This window comes from Cetorhinus maximus, chromosome 23 (assembly GCF_964194155.1).
Source record: "Cetorhinus maximus chromosome 23, sCetMax3.hap1.1, whole genome shotgun sequence".
Classification (NCBI taxonomy): Eukaryota; Metazoa; Chordata; class Chondrichthyes; order Lamniformes; family Cetorhinidae; genus Cetorhinus; species Cetorhinus maximus.
This window is the reverse complement of record NC_135901.1, coordinates 21,654,928-21,674,088: the sequence shown is the minus strand read 5'-3', so window position 1 is coordinate 21,674,088 and position 19,161 is coordinate 21,654,928. Positions and strand designations below refer to the sequence as shown.

At 43.6% G+C, this 19,161-nt stretch overlaps 3 protein-coding genes and 1 pseudogene across 4 annotated transcripts in view; 2 read left to right on the top strand and 2 right to left on the bottom strand.

Annotated features, from left to right (window-relative positions):
* Positions 1 to 13,743, top strand: part of LOC144697340 (uncharacterized) — a 316,254-nt gene extending 302,511 nt beyond the window's left edge. Inside the window, exons 2-3 of the mRNA XM_078569329.1 lie at positions 11,235 to 11,896; positions 13,465 to 13,743. Of these exons, the coding sequence (XP_078425455.1) occupies positions 11,597 to 11,896; positions 13,465 to 13,524 (360 nt within the window). The 5' untranslated portion in view covers positions 11,235 to 11,596 and the 3' untranslated portion in view covers positions 13,525 to 13,743. The remainder of the gene's footprint in view (positions 1 to 11,234; positions 11,897 to 13,464) is intronic.
* The window catches only part of LOC144696919 (uncharacterized), a 141,611-nt pseudogene that overhangs the window by 26,323 nt on the left and 96,127 nt on the right, over positions 1 to 19,161 (bottom strand). The gene's annotated exons all lie outside the window — the stretch shown is intronic.
* LOC144697102 (uncharacterized) overlaps positions 1 to 19,161 on the bottom strand; it is a 377,962-nt gene that overhangs the window by 322,085 nt on the left and 36,716 nt on the right. The window lies entirely within an intron of this gene.
* LOC144697299 (uncharacterized) lies at positions 2,055 to 6,417 on the top strand. Its single transcript, XM_078569263.1, has 2 exons — positions 2,055 to 2,432; positions 5,020 to 6,417. The coding sequence occupies exon 2, from the start codon at positions 5,709 to 5,711 to the stop codon at positions 6,156 to 6,158; it is 450 nt and encodes a 149-aa protein (XP_078425389.1). The 5' UTR covers positions 2,055 to 2,432; positions 5,020 to 5,708; the 3' UTR covers positions 6,159 to 6,417.

Here is a 19,161-nt window from a genome sequence, read left to right as displayed (position 1 = left end):
TTCCCCATTTTAGCTGATACTGTTTATGGTTGGCTCTCCCTTTTGGTATTGTCCCTCTCACCTTTAAATCCACCATCACCACCATCCTGAAAAAAGCAGCCTTTGACCCCCACCATCCTTCCAAACTACTGCCCCATCCCCAACCTGCTTTTCCTCTGCAAAGACCTTGAACTTAGTGTCCCCAAAGGATCTCTCCTTGGTCCCTCCTGTTTCTCATCTACATGCTGCCACTAGGCGACACCATCCAAAAGCACCACATTAGTTTTCACATGTACACTGACAATGCCCAGCTCTACTTCAGCACTATACCTCTTCATTCCTCCACTGTTAGTTAATTATCAAACCGATTATCCGACATTCAGTACTGGATGAGCAGAAATTTCCTCCGATTTACAATTGGGAAGACCAAAGCTATTGTCTACAGTCACCACTACAAATTCTGTTTTCTAACTACCGAGTCCATCCCTCTCTCTAGGAACTGTCTTGAGGCTGAATCACACTGTTCAGAATCTTGATGTCTATTTGATCCCAAGATGACTTTCCCACCACTTATCCACACCATCACAAATACCACATATCTCCACCTCCATAACGTTACTTGTCTCCACCCACAGCTCATCTGCTGCTGAGATAGGACATAAATATCCTGTTACTGATTATTCAGTTCGTGGTCACTTTTTCCCTTTCTCACTACACTGCAAATAAATCATCCCTGCTGTCTGTCCTGAATGAAGCCATTTCAGTAACAAATGTTGGAATGTTTGCTCCACACCCACAGGGTTTCATCTGTTTAAAGCCACAAACACAACCAGTTTTCTCCTGTATTTTGAGACATATCAGCTTCCAAAATGATAAAAACAAAAAATTGCGGATGCTGGAAATCCAAAACAAAAACAGAATTACCTGGAAAAACTCAGCAGGTCTGGCAGCATCGGCGGAGAAGAAAAGAGTTGATGTTTTGAGTCCTCATGACCCTTCAAAAGAACTGAATAATATTAGGAGAGGGGTGAAATATAAGCTGATTTAAGGTGGGGGGGTGGGGGGAGAGAAGTTGGGGGTGGGGGGGGGGGGTGCGGTGGTTGTAGGGACAAGCAAGCAGTGATAATCAAAAGATGTCACAGACAAAGGAACAAAGAGGTGTTGAAGGTGATATTATCTAAACGAATGTGCTAATTAAGAATGGATGGCAGGACGCTCAAGGTACAGCTCTAGTGGGGGTGGGGTGAAATAAGACTAACAGGGCATTAAAAGTAAAGATTTAAAAATAATGGAAATAGGTGGGAAAAGAAAAATCTATATAAATTATTGGAAAAAATAAAAGGGAGGGGGAAGAAACGGAAAGGGGGTGGGGATGGAGGAGGGAGTTCAAGATCTAAAGTTGTTGAATTCAATATTCAGTCCAGAAGGCTGTAAAGTGCCTAGTCGGAAGATGAGGTGCTGTTCCTCCAGTTTGTGCTGGGCTTCACTGGAACAATGCAGCAAGCCAAGGACAGACATGTGGGCAAGAGTGCAGGGTGGAGTGTTAAAATGGCAAGCAACAGGGAGGTTTGTGTCTTTCTTGCGGACAGACCGCAGGTGTTCTGCAAAGTGGTCGCCCAGTTTACGTTTGGTCTCTCCAGTGTAGAGGAGACCACATTGGGAGCAACGATGATGCAATGATGGAGCAACCAAAATGATGCTGACTTTCAACCAATGAGGGAGATCCGGGCTCAGCCCCGTCCCTCGTTCACTCCGATTGGTTGGAGGACCAGCACTCCCGCTCGGTCCTCCAGTCCCACCCCTTCTTCACATTGGTCCTGAGCTGCCCTCAATCACTCCCCGGGCATTGTGATCTGGAGCATGCGCAGTATGGGTCATGTCCATGGACGGACGCTTGTTTGTCTCATCTTCAGGCGGGAAGCAGGTGGATAAGCGGAGGCAGCGTTAGGGGCAGTGGGTGGGAGGGGAGGCTTCACAAACACCCAGTGGAGGCCTCAACACCCCACAACACCGAACGGAACGGCAGCTGCGGGCTTTCTCCCAGTGCCAGGCCCGAGTGGACAAATGTGGGTTAATGAAGGAAATGCAGCAATGGGTTTGTTAATGAGAAATTATCTTTAACTAACTTTACTGATCCTGGAGCAGGAGGAGAGAATGGTGTGAATTTCTATCCTGCTCTGACACTGATGGGTTTGTTTATAAAAAATCATCTTTAACTTCACAGGAAGCAGGAGGGGAGACTGTTAAATGTCACAATTAACTAACTTGCGGGAGTTTTTTAAATTGGTAACAGAGAGAGTTAATGAGGGCAATGCTGTTGATGTGACGTACATGGATTTCCAAAAGACATTTGATACAGTGTCACACAACAGACTTTAAGCTGTGAGCAAAGTTCTAGCTCATGGAATAAAAGGGACACGAACAACAAGGATACGGAATTGGCTGAGTGACAGGTAACAGACAGTAGTGGTTAATAGATGTTTTTCCCGGCTGGAGTTTGTGGGTATTTCCTCAACTGTGAGATTTTTCTCGGACTCCAGTGCTTCTGATACCTTTCCACCTGCAGGCTGCAGCAGGGGATTTTAAAATTGAAAACGGAAATTGTTTCAGTGGTATTTCTGATTATTCATCTGCAATTAACCTGGAAGTGCCTTAACAGACTTAGGACTGGTGTAGGTCATTCACAGGTGTCACTAAGCAAATGGGGATATACAACCAGCCTGATAACTTGTGAATGTGGAACTGAGCCACAGACTATGCAACATCTCCTGCAATGGCTATCGCTAGAGGAACCCTGCACTGTTGTAGATCTTGCCGAATTCAACAGCAAGGTGCAAAAATGTGTCCAGTTCTGGCTGGGCCATGACTGTCCGTGGACACGATAAGAAGATCTGCAATTTAGAGCTTTTAGTTCTATGCTCTGTTATTTGTATGAAGTTCCATGTCTCTGGGGCTGGTTTGGCTTCTTTATAGTGGAACTGAACCCATGTCCATCCATTGGTCTATTTCACCTCTGCCCTCCCTGATCACCTCTCTGCCATATCTAACTTCCTCTGCCTCTGATAATGAATGTATTGTAGTTATGTTTAGTATTTTAATGTTACTGCCATTGACTATGTCTAAATGAGGTTCCACTGCTGCCCATCCCCCAACCATGTGCTGCTCGCTTTCCATCTTACCACATGATCTTTCATTGTCACGTCTTGTTTAACCTGCGCTATTGTCCATTTCTCTTTCACTTCTGACCTTATACTGCAAGTCAAATTCTGCACCATTTTTATTCCCCGTAATTCATTCTGCGCATCCTGAAATGTTAATGTTGTTTCTCGCTCCAAAGAAATTGCCCAACCTGCTTAATATTCCCAGCGTTTTTTATTTTTATTTCAGATTTCCAGCAGCTGCAGTATTTTACTATTATTTTATTCCAGGCATCACTCAGAGAACCAAGTCTGGAAACACAGACAGACAGATTAAGAGCTGGGTTGCATCACGGTGGGCTTTGGTGGCAGAAGCTGATCTCTGGCTTCCAGTGTAGGTCCTTTTTCATTGAGTCATAGAATCATTGAGTGATTACAATTCAGAGGAAAACTATTTAGCACGTTGTGCTCAGGCTGGCTCTTGACAAGAGCAAATCAGCTAGTCCTATGCCCCTGTCCTTTCACCAACAGGACCAGCAGCAGATATTACAAATCCCCAGTTGCCTGTGGAGAAGATGAGGTTTGACCGTCTTGAACCACTGCAGTCCGTGTGGCGAAGGTGCTCCCACAATGATGTTAGATAAGGAGTTACAGGTTATTCACCCAGTGATGATGAAGGCCATATATGTCCAAGTCAACAATACTAATTTGGATTTATGTCCCGCTTTTGATGCAATACAATATTCCAAGATGTTTCACACAAATGTTACAAAACAACATTTGACAACGAGCCACATAAGGCGATATTAGGGCAGGTGACCAAAAGCTTGGTCAGAGGTATGTTTTAAGGAGTATTTTAAAGGAGGAAAGCGAGGTAGAGGGACGGAGAGGTTTAAGGAGGAAATTCCAGAGTGTGTGGCCTTGGCAACTGAAAGAAGGGCCACCAACAGTGGAGCGATTAAACTCAGGAGTGGTCAGCAGGCCGGAATTATAAGGGCACGGATATTTCAGAGGATTGTGTGACTGGAGGAGATTAGAGAGACAGAGAGGGGCAAGAGCATGGAGGAGATTATGGACACAGGGACGGACAGGAGTGTGGAGGAGATTACAGAGCCAGGGATGGACAAGAGTATTGAGGAGATTACAGAGACAAGGAGCAAGGAGGAAATTGAAAACAAGCATGAGAATTTAAAAATATACGTACTTATTAAATGGGAGCTTTTGTAAGTCAGTGAGCAAAGGGGTGATGGACATATATGACTTGGTGCAAGGAAGCACATGGCAATGGAGCTCTATTAGAGGAGGTTGAATGTGGGAGGCTGCCTGGGAGTGCGTTAGGATAGTTAAGCCTAGAGGTAACAAAGGAATGGGTGACAGTTTCAGCAGCAGATGAGCTGAAACTAGGATAGAGTCGGGCAATGTTACTGAGGTGAAAATAGGCGGTTTTGGTGATGTGGATATGTGGTTGAAAGCTCATCTTTGGGTGAAATATGACACCAAGGTTGTGATCAGTCTGATTCAGCCTCACACAGTTCCAGGGAGAGGGATGGAGTCGGTGGCTAGGAAATGGAGTTTGTAGTCGGAACTGAAGACAGAGGCTTTGGGCTTCCCAATATTTTAACGGAATAAATTTTTGTTCATCCATTACTGGATGTCAGATAAGTCAAGACCGTGGGTGACTTGTAGGTGATGGTGTTCACATACAACTGTTACCCTGGTCCTTCTGGCTGGTGGAGTTTGAAAGTTTGGCAGGTTCTGTCAAAGTTCTGGTGAAGTTGCAAATATTTAAAATCCTTCTCCTTGCCCCCTGCTGCTCCATCCCTCTCTCTTGCTCTATTTCTCTCTTTGTGCTTTTGTGGGTTCTCTCTCACTGTCTTTTTTCTATTTTAAATTAATTTCACAGCGTGCTAGAAGGGGAGGATTTGCAGTGAGGAAACTCAAACCAAACATCACATCAGGATCTGATGCACTCTCCAAATTTATCAAAACTGAAATATCATTTGATTTTGAATGGAAGGAAAAAGCACCGTTCACAGTGGAGATAAACCTTACACGTGTTCTGTGTGTGGATGAGGCTTCAGCCGATCATCTGGCCTGTCGAAACACAAGTGCAATCATATGAGGGAGAAACTATGGAAATGTGAGGACTGTGGGAAGGAATTCAATTACCCGTCTGACCTGGAAACTCATCGGCGCATCACACTGGGGAGAAGCCATTCACCTGCTCTGAATGTGGGAAGAGATTCACTCACTCATACAGCTTGCTGAAACACCAGCGAGATCACAATGGGGAGAGACCATTCACCTGCTCCAAGTGTGGGAAGGGATTCACTACCTCATTTCACCTGCTGACACACCAGCGAATTCACACTGGGGAGAGGCCATTCACCTGCTCTGACTGTGAGAAGGTCAGTCATCCCACCTGCTGATACACTGGCGCACTCACACTGGGCAGAGGCCATTCACCTGCTCCAAGTGTGGGAAGGGATTCACATGTTCATCATGCCTGCTGACGCACCAGCGAGTTCACACTGCTGAGAGACCTTTTAAATGCCCAGACTACGGGAAGTGCTATAAAAGTTCTGGGAACTGATGTCCCATCAACGTGTTCACACTGATGAGAGACTGTTCAAGTGCTTTCAATGTGGCACTGGGTTCAGGCGATCATTTGAACTCTCTGCACATCAGCACAGTCACACTGGGGAGAGTCCTTTCACCTGCTCTGAATGTGGGAAGGGATTCAGTATTTCATCCCAACTGCTGATGCACCGGCGAATTCACACTGGGGAGAGGCTGTTCACCTGCTCTGAATGTGGGAAGGGATTCACTCAGTCATCCCAACTGTCGACACATCGGCGCACTCACATTGGGGAGAGGCCATTCACCTGCTCTGTGTGTGGGAAAGAATTCACTTGCTTATCACACTTGCTGACCCACCAGCAAGTTCACACTGGGGAGAGGCCATTCACCTGCTCCAATTTTGGGAAGGGATTCACTACCTCATCCAACTTACTGAAACACCAACGGGTTCACACTGACTAGAGACCTTTTAAATGCCCAGGCTGCAGTAAATGCTATAAAAGCTCTGGAGACCTGATGTTCCACCAAAATGCTCACTGATATGTAAGCTTGCAAGTGCTCCCACTGTGGGACTGAGTTCAGGCAGTCATCTCATTTCACTGTCCACCAGCGCAGTCACATTGGGGAGAGGCCGTCTCATGCTCAGGATGTGGGAAGAGAGTTGATCAGACATGCACCCTTCTCAAATACCAGCAAATTCTCACTGGAGAGAGGCCAATCGCCTGCTCCACGTGTGGGTGGGGATTCACTCAGTCATACAGCCTGCTGTGGACAGTCATTCACTTGCTCCGATTGTGGGTAGGGATTCACGGAATCAAGTGACCTGATGAATCACCAACATGTTCTCACTGGGTAAAGACTGTGCAGGTGATATGAACGTGAGATTGGATTCATTAATTCATCCAATCTCTGGACAGAGCAGCAAGTTCACACTGGGCTGAGACTGTTCACCTGCTCCGTGTGTGGGAAGGGATTCACTCAGTCATTTAAACTTCTGACTCATCAGTGAGTTCACACTGAATAGTGGATGTTTCTGTGTGTGTGTATATCTCCTTGTAAAGGGATTTGATCATCATGAAAACTGTAAAAATGTCAATGACAAAGTGGAATGAGGCTGTTCACCTGCTTCCTGTCTGGAAACACATTTCCTGATAATGGATATTGTACTTAACAGAGATCCTGGAATTCATTTCAAATTGTTAGAGTGCTGTTCCCTAAAAGCTAAAATGCATTTTGTGTTTTTACAGAATTATCTGTCTCCCTTTAAACAAGCTCGGAAACTAGGGAACACTGAGACATTGGTTTAATGTTTTATTTTTCTAGTACATAACCCGTTACACACAGAGACCATGAGATTACTGAATACTCACAGGAGGACTCATCAGAAATAGTTGTGAGCACATTATTCGAATCTGATCAGTCCGATCGAAGGTAGACATGGTCAACAACTCCAAGTTTTTGTGTATTGATCCTTTTTGACTTTAGTAACATTTCGCTAACTTGATGATAACTTGTGAACACATTCTGGTTATTTGTTTATCAAACAGAATACAGTAACCCTTTAAATCTGTCACGAAACGATCATATTTTTCATAATATTATTGTGGGATATTGTGAAGTAGGCTTATGTTTGTGTGTGTGGATGGTTCCGTCTGCGTGGCTGATTTAATTAAATTAGAGATGGATAGACTGCAACGTTCAAATTATCAAAGGAGTCACGTATAAAAAGGGCATGTGAAATGTTAATGAATGAAGTGGTAAAGCCTTGGCAGATATAATTTGCATTTTAAGATATGTGCAGAGGTGTTTGGTTTTCAAAAATACATGATGAGATGTTGACAACTAACAAGATAAATAAGGCAGGTCATTATGTTGAGTTTTCCCAAAAGTGCTGGCCATATTGACAACATAAAAGATTTTCATATTATGGGAAAAGTAAATTCCAAAGACATGAAGGAACAATGGGGTTTAGAGATTAAAGAGGAAGAAATATATTTAAAGAAGGATGGAAGGCTGTGTGTGGGGTGGCCATGTAATATCTGAAAGGTACAAGTGTAAAACCGACTTGGAGAAAAGCCTCTAGCCACTTTGCAGAAGTCTGCTGTTCCTGTAGCCAAAGTTGTGTTAAAAGCCTTTGGAACACCACTGTTGAGTGGGTAACCTTGCTGGATTGTCACAATAAATTTAAAATCTATTTTGGACTGTTGCCTTAAAGGGGGTGTCTGGTTAACTAGGAATTAGTAGTCTGGAGTCTGGTTAACTAGGAATTTTGGAAATTGTTATAATATGAAGTAACCATGTAACTGTAATCTTGTGTATGTGATTTACACTTTTCTTTTGTTAATAAATGTTTTTACTTTGATTTCCAAAATCTCTAAAGGTGTCAATGGATGAATCAGTGCACAAATCTTCTGGTAATAAATACAAATTGCAAAACCATTGTGCTAGTGTGGCCAAGGTTCCCTTGTGTATTTAGTCAGTCTGGCAAATACCACCTGCCATATCATAACATTTCATCTCGTAAATGATGTAATCCTCGTTAGTGAATCTGTGCGATATCGTCATTACTCTTCTCATGGTTTCTACCTGAACATCTGATCTCATTCTGAGAGACTTAATAACGTCTTTGTATTCAGTTCATCTCCTGACCCTCTGGCTCTGTGCCGAGAACATACACTGTCTGTTCTTCCAGATCATTAATGTATTGGTGTCTGTTCACTGGCTCTAATCTTATCCTCAGTATGGCCTCCTAGAGCCTACTTCTATTGCAGATTCTTAGTTTAATGTGTGTAAGTGTCTGTACTATCGAGAAATGTTTAATAGAGTTATTCGAATTATTCGAGTCTTCCTCACCTGGCTTCCCTCTGTCTAGATTCCCCACCTCGAGGCTCAAGAAGATTCTTCCTTTTGTAGCTTCAAAGCTTTTCTCTTGGTCAGTGCAAACATTTCCATTATATTTTTTCTCCTTGTAACCTGTCTTAGAGTTCTTTCCATCCTGCAGACCATCAATAGAAGAGGAATTAGCATCATCTGTAATACTAGGAGGAAAGTATATGTTGTGATTATCCAGGGATGTTCTTCTGTGTTTTACTCTATCTCCAACCAGGGATGATCACCCAGGGTGACAATAGATCACTCAAATGTTATTGCTTGTTGTTTCCTGTGTCCCAGATGTTGTTCAATATTGATTTAAGCTTCAGAGAGAAAACCGTGAAATTGTATGGCCAAAACCACTCAGAATCACTGGAGGATAATGTACGTCTGTGTGAGTGTGAATGTGGGTCTCTGTGTTTGAGTGTGTGGTTGTGTGTAATGGGTATATGTGTGCCTGTGTGCAAGTTTCTGTGTGTGGGTGTCTGAGCGTGTGTGCTGTTTCTCATTAACTGTAAAACAAACCTTCCCCTCTCTGAGCAGACGATGTTGGTTCTCCTAGAATCTCATTAAATGTTTTGAATGGTACCATTCAGAGATTCTTCATCCAGAGTGAGCTATAGGCTGACCGTGTGCTGTGTAAAACCTGACATCTACACAACCAGGCCCTACTTCTCCTGGAACAAAACTGTCTGCTACTTTCCAGATCCCTTCCTTTCCCCTCACTAACATCCTCAGTTAGTTCACAAATACCTTGTGTACATCATCCTCCAACTCATCTACGGTCTCCACTTTGCTTTAAAGACTTCCATCGGTCTTACCAACAGTTAGCAATGGGATAGCTGGGACAGGAATCAGTTCTGAAATACTGTCATTCTGATTTTAAGGCTTGCCATAGGAGTACATGGTACCAGATCTTCCCACCTCACACCAATACATATTCCCATCTGAGTTCAACATTTTAATGCAATTGTCCAATCTAGGAAACAAGTTCTGAAGAAGAGTCACATGGACTCGAAACGTTAACTCTGTCTTTCTCTCCACAGATGCTGTCAGGCCTGCTGAGTTTTTCTAGCAATTTTTGTTTTTGTCAAGGAAACATATATCATTTAACCCCTTTTAACCTGATTGAGCACCCGCACCCAATGCACACAAACTACAGGAGATTGTCTTCGAGACCAGTTGTTGCTGTATATATATGAACAGTATGAACCTTCTCCCTAACCTGTCCTAACCCTTCTGTTGTTCATTTGTTGAAAACAGGGACTCTCCTTGTTCTAATGGTGACATTCCCTGCTTGCCCAGTTATTCCTTGAAGTCAGCCCTTGAATTAGTTCTGCATGTTTCATCATGTTCCCACATTTCACTGACAAATGTTGAAATGTTTTCCCCACACCCACAGGGTTTCATCTGTTGAAAGCCACAAACAGAAAGGTCCAGTTTTCTCCTGGAATTTGAAACAAATCAGCTCGTGTAGGCTGCAAGTCCCGAATCCGAAGCTCGTGTATGATTTGAACCGGCTACAACTGCTCGGGCTTTTCACCGAGACAGGCCCCGGTTAACGGCCGCCACCTTTATCGGGGACAATGAGGGCGTTCTGGGCTCAGCCCCGCCCCTCATTCACTCCGATTGGTTGGAGGACCAGGCTGTCTCGCTCGGTCCTCCAGCCCCATCTCCTCTTCCTATTGGTCCGGTCCCTCCCGTCAATCACTCCCCGGGCATTGTGTGCTGGAGTAACCGTTATGAATAATTATCAGCTCCTGGTTTGCAGCTGCGGGGCTTCTCCCTCCCGGGAACAGGCCCAGGTAAACGGCCGCCATCCTGGGTCAGCGAGTGGAGGATGGTTCACATCAGAGGATGGGGGAGGGGGGACAATAAATAAGAGGTTACACTTTGGGCTCAAATCAATGCGGAATCTGATCTGTGGGAAGGAAGGAAACCCTGGGAGGTGGGCGGGGAGGATTCAGAAACACCCGCTGGAGGCCCCAAACCCCTAACAAGAACCTGCAGGTCCCGCGTTTGCAGCTCCGGGACTTTCAATTTTCTGTGCGGCCATCTTGACGAAACATCAGAGAGTGGGCGGGGCTTCAGGGTCCCAGTGACCAGGAGAGAGAATGATCGATTCATTGATGATATTCACACTCTCCACACAGGGATTTGAGAACGGAACCCAGCCAGAGTACAGAGAGGGATAAAACTGGGAGTGAGGAAAGGAATGGTGTGATGGGTTTGGCAGGATGACCAACTCTCATGGAGAAAATTGAGGGACAGCCTGCCATGGGAGTCCATACGAGTGGGTGGTGGGATGCTGTGTGGGGTGCTGCCAGAGTTGGTATGGGGAATTAGCTGCCAGAGCTGTTTGAACACAGAAGCAGTAGGCCTCAGGGTACTGCATAGGGCGCGACCAGACAGGTCCAATTTGTGGGACAAACAGTGTTCTAGCACCTGGACAGTTGACTCTCAAATATGGGACAATTCTGTAAAATACTGTACAGTTGGTCACTCTGGAGTTTGGATTCCAGCATGGGGAGGAGGGAGACTGTGTAGGGTGAGGATTTACTGCTTTGCAGGAACAAGAGGATAGCATGTTCCATAGAAACTAGGTTTGTCTGTTCAGAATTTCTATCCTGTATTCACAGTGATGAATTTTGTAAACTCCTTTTCCAGGGTATTAGAACGGGTGGATTTACAGACTGGAAGCCTGTAAATCAACCTAACATCACAGCATGGTCTGACAGAGTCACTCGATTGATCAGGACCTGAATATCATCAGGCTTTCAATGTGGAGAAATGTTTGTCTGTTCTGTCTGTGGGGAAATGTTTCAAACATTATGACTGGAAAGTCACCAAGACACATACACCCGATTGAAAGTGTTCCAGTGAATTGACTATGGAAAGAGCTTTAACCAGTTACACAGCCTGAAGGAACATCAGATCATTCACAGTGGGGAGAAACTGTGCACATGTTGTAATGTGGTAAAGGTTCAACTGATTGTCCAGCCTGGAGAGAGACAAAAAATACCAGCACCATGGAGAAACTGTGGAAATGTGAGGACTGTGGTAAAGAATTCACCTATTCATCCCGGCTGGAAATCCATCGACGCATTCACACTGGGGAGAATCCATTCAGCTGTTCAGTGTGTGGGAAGGGATTCACTCGGTCATCCGGCCTTCGGTCACACCAGCGAGTTCACACTGAGAAGAAGCCATTCAGCTACACAACCTGTGGAGAGAGGTTCAAGTCTACATCCATCCTCACTGAACACCAGCGAATTCACACGGGTGGGAGACCATTCACTTGCTTCGTGTGTGGGAAGGGATTCACTCAGGTATTTTCCCTCCAGTCACACCACCAAACGCACATGAAGGAGAATCCATTCAGCTGTACTTCCTGTGGAAAGAGTTTCAGGCAGTCAACTGACCTCAATGAACACCAACGTACTCACACTGGGGAGAAGCCGTTCACTTGCTCCATGTGTGGGAAGGGATTCTGTTGGTCATCCCAACTGCTGACACATCAGCGAGTTCATATCGGGGACAGACCGTTCACCTGCTCCTTGTGTGGGTCGGGATTCACTCAGTCACAACACCTACTGAGACACAAGCGGGTTCACAAGTGATTACAGCGGTTGAACTCTGCTGTTTTTGCTGCTGTTAATCACACCCAGGACTGATAGTCTGACAATATTAGGTTTGTTCCTGCTGATGTTAACAACCCTGGCTGGAGTTTAATATTCTGGAGATGTCACTGACTTTCAGGGCTGCAATGTCCGTTTTTAAAAGCACCATTTGTGGTCTTTCCCCTGAATACAAGAACTCTCCCCGGGAACTAGTTTACAATAAAATTTTGGATTTTACTTCAATCCTAAATTGATATTTGATGCAAAATCTACAATTCAGTGTCAGAAATGTTCCAGTGATTAACATCTCCAGTTATAAAGTGTTGATTAATCCTTGCTGACAATTCTTACTGACTTACACATTCTTCAATGACACCTTGATCATGAAATCAAATTAAGAAGGAACGTTAAACAAAATAGTGAAATATTTTACAGGCACATCAATAAAAGCTTCATCAATCAACATTGATATTGATGAAGCTTGAAAGTCGCTGAGTTCAATCATTTCTGACACAGCAGCAGCAACATTTGGTAAAGGTGGAACGCACAACAAAGACTGGTTTGAGACCGACTCAGCAGAGATGGCATCTATCAATGAAGCAAAAAGCAAAGCCTACCTGATGCACAACATAAACCCAACAGCTAGAACACTGCATAACTTGAAAGTAGCCAAGATGATTGTGCAAAAGACAGGGAGATACGGTATAAATAAACACTGGATCAGCCTATGTCAAGAAATCCAAATTGCCTGTAACAATGGAAATCTATGTGCAATGTATGATGGGATCAAAAGGGCACTTGGTCCGACCATCACCAAAGTTGACCCCTGAAATCACGGATGGTGACGTACTCACTGACAGAAGTAAACAGATGTCCCACTGGGCTGAACACTATTGTGAGCTGTACCCCCGTGAGACAGCTATCTCCCAGTCTGTTTGACTCTCTCCTGCAACTTCCCATCATAGTTGAGTTGGATAAAGACCCCACACCATTTGAGCTTGACCAGGCCCAATTAGTCATAGCAAGCAGAAAAGCACCCGGCAAGGATGGAATTCCAACCAAACTGCTCAGGTACAGGAAGTTCCAGATATTATGAGCACCTCCTTCTCTGGAAGGTAGCATCTGTTCCACAGGACATGCATGATGCAGAAGTCATCACAATATACAAAAACAAAGGTGAGAGAGGAGATTGCAACAATTAGAGAGGCATCTCACTCCTTAGCGTCACAGGGAAGACCTACACTATGGTCATGCTTAAACACTTTATCTTTTTGCAGACCGAGTGTATCCAGGAACACAGTGCAGTTTCTGTGCTGGCAGATCTACAGTGGAAATGATCTTCTCCATGCACCAGCTACAAGAGAAGCATACAATTGGGATTTAAAATGCTGCCAGCTTATGTGCTGAGAAAAGTGAAACGTTATAATTACTGAGTGAAAGTAAACCTTTTAGCATGAATCACAATTTACTTGTAGAACTGCAAAAGGCACCGAAAAGTTGGATTCCCTAAAGATAAGCTGCAGCCTTGAAGTTATGATCCAGAACTTATAAGCTATAGGGAGCTCCACCCTCTTTGACTCTTTTGGTTTAAGGTTGAAGTTTCAATGCTAACTTATTTAGTTTTAATTTTCTTCAGTTATATTACAGTCATTTGCAAAGGCGTGTGATGAAAGCTGAACTCACCTTCTTTGGTTCAGAGGCCAGGAACTCCAGTTCGGAAATGCATGTCAGATGACCTGAGATGGAGCGCCATTATCTTGTAGATGTCCCAGGGAGCAGGACACGGGAGAGGGAGAAGTTCCCAAATCAGGGAGAGGTCCCAAAAGGTAGTTCCAGTTAAGGGATGAAGATAGGGGACAGGAATAGGTCCTCTTAAATAAGGTAAAGGAAAGGAGCAGATAAATAGGCTCAGAGTTAAATAAGAAGCTGCAGTGAGCAGACTTGTAGTGAAGTGGACTTGAGAGAAGCCCTTAAGATCCGAGGAGGATGCCGAAGGTCAGTGACTCCACGCTGTGGGCTGTTGGATACCTCTTTGAAGCAGTGGTGTTCTGCTTGGCACAGCCAAAGATCTGAAATTGTGTTTGGAATGTGATGCTTGAGTGTACTCGAGAATCCAGGGGAAAGGAATCTTGGAAGGAGAGATTGAAACCCTGTGAGGTGGGACATTGTTGAAACTGCCCAAGTGGGAGTGACCTTTGGAAAGAACTCCAAGGTGAGATCTTCAGATGTGGAGATTGGAATCCCTCATGAGAAAGACAAAGTTTCATTGAGATCAGTTGGCTCACAGTGTGACAAGTGTCTGGGTGTTGAGAAATCCAAGGAATCTGCTTTGGTTGCATCTGTCATTGAGAATTCAGAGTGCGTCAAAGAGAGAACACAGGAATTTTAAGCTCTCTGATAAGAAAAATTGTAAGGCTCTTGGGAACAGCAGTTAACTGAATTATCAGTTATAGAACTCAGTAAAGTGATCAGTTTAGCAGAGGTGCTACTGGAAGATGGAGTTTAGGGAACTCAATTGTTCACTTTGCAATTGAAAAAGCAATGAGTTTAGAGTGTGTTTTTTGGGTGTCTCGGGGAGAGATACAAGTTGGGTGATAAGCATCGAGTGAATGCTCAGGAATTCACTGGAAGAAAACCGTTTGCAACTGTGCCAGCCCCAAGCGAGAGGCTTTTGTGTCAAGCTAGTGGTAACTCTTCAGTGGTTTATGTGTCTGTAAAGATATTTCTGGTGTAAAGGAATAGCATAAATCTGAAGTGTCTTTTTTTGTTGGTATTGAAATCTTTCCAAACTTTTTGTCTGGTGTAATATAGTTCATTTTTTCTTGTTTAATAAATAGTTTATTCCTTGCATTAGAAGTTCATCAACAGACTCCTGTTGATGAACTTTCCTTCACAGTTTCTTCAAAAAAATGTAGGATCTGTCAAACCAGGATTCACTCTGGGATCTTATTGTCCAGTATTAACATCAGATGGGATTATAACAGTAATCTGAAGAGAGAACAAAAGAGCTGTGAGAAATACCAAAAGAACTGGAGAAACAAAAATGGCATTTGGTTCATCTTTGATCTGAAAAGTTATGTAAATTTGATACAATTGTGCACATTTGAGAACATTTGCTCCAACCTTTCTGCAAACAAGAGAAGTTAACCCCTGTCCACTGTGATGATTTGAACTAAAGACTGCCTTTTAAAGGTTTGGATTTATCCCACTTGTTATCTTTCAAGACAAAATGTTTGATAACGGGAGGTATGGAAGTTAGGTCTAAATTGATTGCAAGTACTTCTATCTCTGATGTAAAAACACCATATTGTGTGAATATTGAGTTGGACAGTAAAGTTCCCCCAGGGCTCATGAATGAGATAGAATGGTGATTAATGGGATGGCCCACTTAGAATAAAATAGAGAGACAATCATACCAACAAATGAACGTTGTAATAACTCATCCTGGGTATAGTTCAAGATAATAGATCAATCTGGTATCCGTGTACATTTAAGTGGAAGAAAGGAAAGTGTAGATGAAACTAGTAAATTGATAACCTTTTGTTGAAGATGTTAGTATCCTTGCCTCTGAACTTTTCAAGGTAACTGCATTTAATAGTCTGGTCAGTACCTGAAGCATTGCACCATGCAGTGGGGAGAAAAACCAAGATCGTCAGACACCCTCCTTTTTGGTAAGTTTACCTAAAAGGCAAGAGTGCCTTGTATCAGACGGCATGTGTAGCATGATGTTGGGATACTGGTGTGTGTGTGTGCAAATATGATTTGTTACATGTGAAGTAATTAACATGTGGAGATGCATGGTGAACCTGCTCTGAGGAATGAGTCCCTGACATGCTCAGGAACTCAACAACACAACAACATAAAGTGATTAATGTGGTTAGTAGAATGAGACTTTTTATATTATCAGTGCATTGACACATACTCCATCGAGAAACAGACTTTAAAACAATCAGGATAGAATTAACCACGTTAAATTCACCCTCCTGCTGTTAACATTGAATGGTTCATTGTTACACTGGGTGATCAGTCCCACTGGCAGATAATGTGAAATACTGGACAACATCCCTGGATAATCACTGCCCCTAATTTCCTCTTGGTATTACTATGATTATGCTAATTCCCCTAATGTTCATGGCCTGGTTGATGAAGAGGATTGAAAGACAGATTACAAGGGGAAATAATATACTGGAAATGCTTGCACTGACCAAGAGTAAAGCTTTGAAGCTACAAAAGGAATAACATTCTTGAGCCTCAAGGTGGGGAATGTAGACAGAGGGAGGCCAGGTGAGGAAGATCTGAATAATTATAATAGCTTTATTAAACATTTCTCAAAGGTATGAATCTGTAATAGAAGCAGAAGGTCCTATTGAGGATAAGATTAGACAGGAATAGATCAATGATCTGAAAGGACAGATAATGTATGTTCTCGACACTGAGCCAGAGGGTCAGGGGATGAACTCAATACAAAGACATTAAGTCTCTCAGAAAGAGATGAGATTTTCAGGCACAAACTGTGACAAAAGAAATTACATTATCTCTCAGACTCACTTAAAGAGGATTAAATCATTTACAGGATGAGTTCATTAGATTGATCTTTTTCCATTTTAATAAACAAAAACAGAAGATGTTGATATTTGTTATCATGTTAGCAAGACCTTACTAAAACAAAAATGGTTCAATACACAAAAGCTTGGGGCTCTTGACCTGGTCTAACTTTAACCAGGGTAACCAGATTAGAACAATGTGCTGATCACACTCACAACTCTTTCTGATGATTCCTCCCATGAGTATCCAGTAATCTCATAGTCTCAGTATGTAGTCACTTGTGTAATAGAAATAAACATTTTACAACCTATTGTTTCCTACTTTCTGAGCTTGTTTGAAGGGGTCTGGGTCCAGATAATTGTGCAAGAACACAACATACAATTAGCCTTTTAGGGGCCAACATCCTGTTACAATTTGAAATTAATCCAGGGATCTCTGAAAAGCAGTGGATTCATTGTCAAATTTATTTCAACATAGGAAGCTGGTAAATGACTGACTGATTCTTTTCCCATGCAAACAGCAGGTGACTAGCCTCTCCCCTGTGTGAACTCGCTGGTGTAACAGCAGGCTAGATGACTAAGTGAATCCTTTCCAGCAGACAGGTTAAGTGAATGGCCTCTCCCCTGTGAGAGTTCGCCAATTACTTTCCAGCTTGGATAACTGAATTCCTTCCCACAGTCCTCACATTTTCACAGATTCTCCATGTTGTTAGTGTCCTTGTGTCTCTCTAAGTTGGATGACCAGTTGAAACCTGGTCCACGCACACAAAACACGTGTATGGTTTCTCTCTGCTGTGAATGGTGTGATGTTGTTCAGGCTGTGCAACTGGTTAAAGCTCTTCCACAGCCAGTGCACGGGAACACTCTCACTTGGCTGTGCGTCTTGGTGCTTTTCTCCTTGTGATGAAAACCAAACTCATTGTGCCATCTGCACCACTCCTTTCCTCCACTCCCAGTTTCCTCCCTCCTTCTACTCTGGCTGGGTTCAGTTCTCATTTGTGTGCAGACTGGTAATGAAATCAATGACTCAATAATTTTCTCTCCTGGTCACTGGGACCCTGAAGCCCCACCCATTCCCTGTTCCCTCACCAAGATGGCCACGCATTTGCTGGGCTACTTCCTGAAGCAAGATGGCAGCTATCAACCTGGGCCCCAGAGTGGCAAATTTGGGCCCTGCAGGTTCTTATTCAGGTCTTCCGGCCTTCACCAGGTTTTTCTAAAGCCTTGATCCCCTGCATGTCACCAGCTCACCTGCCTGAAGAGTGCATCCAGCACTTGCATGGTTCTGGTCAAAGCAAAACTGGGCATGCTTCAGATACTGTCCAGCACTACACCTGCACACTGAGCTTGTGTGGAGTGAACAGGGCACATTTCCTTCTGCGGGGATTGTTGGGCAAAAACCCTGACATTGAAAATCCCAAATAGTAAATAATGGTTGATCTCTGTGATTCCATTGAGATGCACAAATTAATTAAATCAGTAAAATTAATTTTAAAAGTCTCACAGATATTAAAAGTTCACTGGAATTCTGACATGGTACAGGCCTGAATGAGATGAATCACAGCAGAATCCAACACCTGCAGTCACAGGTGAACTGTTGTCTCATTTCTTTCCGTACATAGGATATTTAAACAGCCTCTCTCTATGAGGAACGTATTGTGAATTAACTACTTTAATCTTTTAAAGCATTTCTCAAGATGAGAGAATTTAATATGCCTGTTCCAATGTGGAATTCACTCAGGGCAGATACAACACATGTTAGAAACAGAGTAAAGGTCCATTTACACTTTCCCATCAAATATTCCCAAGGTAGGTACAACAAGTGTTGGAATTAGATAGTGAGCAAAGCTCCCTCTAAATCATCCCATCAAACACACCCAGGGCAAGTACAGCCCAGGCTAGCTCCAGATAAAAACTCCCACAATGTGCCACATCAAACGGTGCCACAGAGCAGGTACGGCACAGTTTTAATAAGAGAGTAAAACTCTCTCTGCACTGTCCCATCAAACTCTCCCAGCCAATATCGAGCAGGGTTCAGGGAGGTTAGATCCCAGGCACTGCACTGATGTCATAAAGCATCACCATTCTATCCATCTGGTCCTCTCCTTGTCCCTTTAAAGGTGGAGAACTGGAACATCCTGTCTCCAAACACATCCCACCCTGTTCATACTGAGAATCCCAGTGTGGAGAACTGGGACATCCTGTCTCAAAACACATCCCACCCTGTTCATACTGAGAATCCCAGGGTGGAAAACTGGGACATCCTGTCTCAAAAAACATCGCACCCTGTTCATACTAAGAATCCCAGTGTGGAGAACTGGGACATCCTGTCTCCAAACACATCCCACCGTGTTCATATAATATAAAAGCAAAAAACTGCGGATGCTGGAAATCCAAAACAAAAATAAAAATACCTGGAAAAACTCAGCA

Excerpts from the sequence above, each read along its gene's own strand:
- LOC144697299 (XM_078569263.1), top strand. The coding sequence starts at position 5,709 with ATGTCCCATCAACGTGTTCACACTGATGAGAGACTGTTCAAGTGCTTT.